At 41.5% G+C, this 5,503-nt stretch overlaps 1 protein-coding gene across 1 annotated transcript; it reads right to left on the reverse strand.

Moving 5' to 3' along the window:
- Positions 1 to 2,165: 2,165 nt before the first annotated feature.
- On the reverse strand, positions 2,166 to 2,597 carry atoh7 (atonal bHLH transcription factor 7). Its single transcript, XM_075483725.1, has one exon. It carries the CDS (start codon positions 2,595 to 2,597, stop codon positions 2,166 to 2,168), a length of 432 nt encoding a protein of 143 aa, XP_075339840.1.
- Positions 2,598 to 5,503: the final 2,906 nt, after the last annotated feature.

A 5,503-nucleotide genomic window follows, 5' to 3' on the forward strand; every position in this document is an offset into this window, starting at 1 on the left:
TGCTTGTTGGTGCTTGACATACTTCTTTTTTCTGCTGTGGATGGCTGTGTGTTACAGATAAACGGGTAAAACTCAGTGAAGAAAAACGGCTTCTTTTTCTCTCATCGTCCTCCTTTAAAGAGGCCTCAAAAAGCTCATGTAATAAAAAAAAAATACCCTGGAAAATGTAAGTAATTCCATTCTGTCTTCAGCTCAATGCCCACATTTTCTGCCTACTAAGCTGCTTGAAATGTGCAAGTTATTCAGCTGTTGAAAGGCATCCCGGTTTGTTTGACCCTCTCGGTTACCTCCATGCTGAACACAATGTTGTCACTATTGATTAACAACTCATCCAATAACATGCCCCTGTTGAGGAAATCAATTAATTGCATGTTGATTATATTCTCGCTGGCCAACTGTTCACTTGTCTGAAATTACTAAAGAGGAGTGATTGCTGCCTCATTACCATTGCACACTTTTGACATTGCCATCTATTCTTCTGTGGCTTACCAACTGTCAGAGTGTTTATTAGGTATGCAAACACTTAACGTGGTATGTGAACCATTATGACCATCTGCATTAGGGTCCATTAGTCGAGTCTTTAAGTGTTCTGGGCCGACATCAATGATTTCTTGAACAAAACTGTTAGGTTTTGGACAACGTGTCAAGTTACTTTTTTTTCCTTCTATGATTTGATGTAAGTAATTCATGTTCCCATTTATCGTTTTAACCAGTTGTGAGATGGGTTCGGTTAAATGTATTAAACCAAATAGACTGGAAAATTAAATGTCAGTACGGCAGCTAATTCCAAGTACTTCAAGCCAACTAAGAAGTGTATTCTCATTTTAACGTTAAAGTTAATGGACTTCTGTAGTTGTCCTTTATAGTGCAGACTGAGTTTGGGCATTCATGCTCCAGTGGCTCTGAACAGAGAAATTACACACAGCCATTAGCAAACAATGGAGTTTAATTTCTGCTCCCCTGCTGAAACCATGCTGGGATCTGGCACACAGGCTTCCTTAATCTGCTGCGGCTTGTGCCACCTTTCAAACTTGCTCAAATCTACAGCATTCGGTTTTTTGGAAGGCTGATGATGGCTATTTAAATCTGTAGCCGGGTCAGTAACCAGGTCCAACAGTCATATGCCATCCTGGTTTGTTGCTGCTTGCGCTGAATCGTGAATATTTATGGTACTTTTAAACTACAAAATGTGTTGTTTTTTGTGTGTGTGTGTGTGTGTGTGTGGAGAAACTCCCTCAGCTAACCACTGTAATGCTTCTACTTAATCCCAAAATGGTCTCTTTTAAATGAATGAATATTTTTGTTCCTATAATGACGTAAAAGCGCCTTATCGCAGAATGCAGGAACTCCGGACAAAAGGATGATTTAACCATCAGGGAGCGGGGCGAGGCGGCGCTCAGAACCTGACTTACACAAAACAAATCACGCTCTGAATGATTTGTCCTGTCTAACAACCCCTGTTTTTAACCACAGCATGTCAGCTGTTAAGCACACTATTGTGCTCTGAGATATTTGGAAGTCAAAGTTACTTTCGTGAGCACGTCTAGATTTTGAAAAATGGACTTAGACACAGGACTGTAACCGTCATGTTTGCACTAGTTGCTCAATAAAGTGGTCAATGAAGCAAAAGAAAGGGTTCATACAAAATTATTTTATTTTTCGATGAAAAACTATGATTGAACAAAATAGAAGTCTGTGAAAAATAACATCTATATTTCCACTCTACAAAACATGCACTTACAATCTGACAAAAATAGTCATATCTTGACTTGAACTATACAGCTAAGACCACAAGGTTTTTTCTCAGAATCCATTGAGCATTGCACAACATTTTTGGGCCGTATCAAAATAACTGATAAAAAAATACACCATTGCCTGTATCCTCAGCACAATCTAATGGTCATTGTATCGATGCTACAAGTCTTTCACCGCTATACTCTGAACAAAAATCTGCTCAACATTGCTGTTTTTTTTCTAGCAAAAAAAAAAACAAAAGAAAGACTTCAAAACTGAATCAGAAGACTCTCTGATCATCATACAAAGACTAAATCGATGCAAAATAAAGCAATACAAATGTATTTACTGTCCCCCAGACTGGAGAAAGGATATTCACATTGTCATTCACATCTAACAACATGACTGGTTGTGCACCACGTGGCAGCAGTTTACGCGTGGACCTGATGGCCGTCGTACTGGTAAGAGAACGATGAGTGGACGTACTCCTGTCCTGTGGGATGGTCGTACCTCATGAGGCAAGAGTATTCTTCGGGCTGCACGACGTCAAACTGCAGGTCCAGCCACTGCCTGTGAGGAGCAGTGTGCCTCCTGGCGTCCGTCAGGATCCGGTTGAGGGCCATGATGTAGCTGAGGGCCATCTGCAGGGTCTCGTACTTGGACAGTTTTTTGTCCTGGCCCCACTGGGGCACCACTTTACGTAAGAGATCAAAAGCCGTGTTCAGACCCTGCATCCGCTTCCTCTCTCTGGCGTTGGCGGCCGTCCGTCGCCTTGTGACGGTCTCGTACTTCTCTGGGCTCTTGGAGTCTGGCTCTGAGGATTCGGATCCAGAGTCGGTGCAGCTGGGTCGACGAGACTTCATGGTTTTTTTAGGCTGAAGAATAAAGCCAGTCTGTGTCGTCAGATCGGACAGATTTTGGACAACAGATGTATCAGAAAAGTTCCCAGTGTCCGTCCGATCTTGTCCAGGCCGAGTGTCCAACACTTGTAACTCCAGATAGAGGACAGTCTGAGGAGTCCAAGGTGTCTGTGATCCTAGGAACAGCGAGGGGGCAGCTTTTATAAGACAGAGAAGATGAACAGGTGGTAGCAGGTGGAGTCGCCCCCCCCTCCTCCTCCTCCTTACCCCTTCCTCAATATTGCCCTTAGCGAAAACACACTCATGCAGACTCATAAACACCCACACCCACTCACACACGAACATACACATGGACCCTTAATGAAATTCCAATTATCTTGGGCTGGGCTATCTGGCCATGGCTTCACTCAGAGCCATGTGTCACAAACACCAAAAGTCTACCATCTGCTAGCTCAACACACCACAGCTGATGGGCCAAACAAACACTTTTAAGGCTAAAACTGAAGAAACAAAGTTATTATACATGAATACAAACACCTGAATTAGCTTTACATCGAACAAAGGTCGGACTAAAGATTGGCAGACAGATTAAATTATTATACCACAGATGTTGCTTTAATAGAAACCTTTGATTTGTTTTTAATCTAGTGTGTTCTTGATAAACACAAGAAAAAAATCCCCAATATTTTATAGTTAATCCATATTCTAATAATACTAATGTTTTTCTTTTTATAATCTAATATTTATTTAGCTCCTTTTTATGCATTTGTTAAATTTAGCTGTCGTGAGCCTCAGAAAGCGAGCAGGAGGCATCACAAAGTCATATCTATAAGTTAGAAATGGAAAGCACCCCTGGCAATAAGCCTATTAGGTTTTATTTAGTTGCTTAAGCCATCAAGGAGCACTCTTTTGCCTGCCATGTGGATGCCCTCCATGTGATGACAGCCATAATCTGAGATTAGCCCGAGGCAACAGAAGTGTAAGTGAGGCCTGTAACCTGAGGGATTTTATCAGCACATCAGGGGATTATGACATTCAAACAATACGGACCAATATGGTGTCAAGATTACAGCCCCGTTTCAGGTTTGGTGAGCAGAAACTTCTAATTAGATAGATTTCCTTTCACCGTAAAGTACGCCTGTTGGTGCTGTGCTCCTCACGACTCACACCTCATGCGATGCTTTAATGTTCTTATGTACTTGGCGCCACAAGTGAGATAAATAATTGATCTGTTAAGTGGCTCGAGAAATAATTTGTCTGTCTGTCCTTCCCATCTGCCAACAGTGAATTCTGTGATTCAGCACGGACACACATGTAATTAACCACAATGTTGCCCAACAACCAAAAGCCGCAAAAATGTCCTTCAGCGGTCCCTCATTCTGTAGTGTTGTTTGCACCCGACGATTTCACTTTTGGTTAACTCTTCTGAGAAGGAAACCTTTACTGAACCGTATCAATCTATCAGCAACTTTTAGATGAAATTCAAAAGAAGGATGGTAACAATTTTTGTTGACTACTCTGGAATACATTTCACTTATAATATCTGGCCAGAATTAAAATACTTTAGATTAATTTAAAATGTTCCTTGCAGAAAATGTACTTGTAATTGAGAACTTTTGCATGTATCTAAATTTGTGGATTATTGTTGCACCTCTGCTGCTTTGTTTTCTGGTGTCATCCTTTGTCGGGAGGAGGGTGTGGGGGGGTTGTAGCTCATGTCAATGTGTATTGACAGACTCAAAGCTTGGCTGTTGAGGCAGGTTATGAATGATTAATCACTGTCAGAGGCCCAGAATAATGGCCGTCTCTGGTACTGGGTCATGCACACAAGCTGATGCTGTCTGGTCACTTTGGGATTGACTGGTTAGCTGTGCAGTTAGGCATATAATCCCATCTACCAGTCGGTTCATTTATTACAGATTGATGTAGTTTGCCAGCTGCTGCTTGTCTTGTCTGAGGGGCCTTTACGAAGCACCCTCACATGATTGGCTTGTCTGAGCACCGATGGCTGAGCCATAGCCTCTGTCAAAAGCCATATGTCACAGCTGAAGAGTGACCGATCTGCTCCGACTGAAACACGTACCCTCGGAAAGCCACATCTCCGGATGGAGAAATGGAGATTAAGGCAAAAAGCGTATGTTTCAGTACAAGAGAAAGTATAAGAGCAGACTCACTTTGCATGTGTGGTTTTGACCTCCTAAATCTCATCATCGTCACGCGATTATTAAAACAAGCTGCATGGATAAGCTTATATGTACTTTGATGAGAAATGAGTCGTGTGCCGAAGCCGATGTGAACTTGAGTTTTGTAAACTTTTTCTTTTTCTCCACTAGTTTGAAGCCAAAAACGTTACTTTGCTATGTCGATGCCGCAATAGTCGTTAAAAAATTGCTAAACATTATCTAAAACAGCATCGCACTATTCAGTGCAAAATGAGATATGAGTGTAATATAAGTTAAAAAAAAGTATTTTTAAGAAAAAATAAGAAACACAATTCAATATCTCATTCAAAGCTCAGCAACACACACTGCACCCAGATAACAAGTCTATCTGGCAGCTGGTCGCATGAGGCTTTGAGTCTAATTGGGTCACATAAGGTGAATGTAATTTTATGCCTATTTGAACTCTCATCCGCACTAATTGGACTGATTAGCAATGCGTAATTGGCTTCTGAGCTTTGCTATTTGTTTTGAATTTGGAATCCGTTTAAGCTAATAGGGCTCTAATTACAGCACAGCCACAACAAGCTTTTAAAAACTGACAGAAGAAGTGAAGATTTTGGGTAATGATGATATCGTTCCAACATCAGGGATACTAACAACCGGGATCGGGATCCCTTCAAGGTGAGGCAGAAAGGATCGAAGGTGCTGTTCAAACCATTTGTTCGAGCAAATCAAACACGTCACTCA

Source organism: Odontesthes bonariensis, chromosome 2 (genome assembly GCF_027942865.1).
Source record: "Odontesthes bonariensis isolate fOdoBon6 chromosome 2, fOdoBon6.hap1, whole genome shotgun sequence".
NCBI classification, from domain to species: Eukaryota; Metazoa; Chordata; class Actinopteri; order Atheriniformes; family Atherinopsidae; genus Odontesthes; species Odontesthes bonariensis.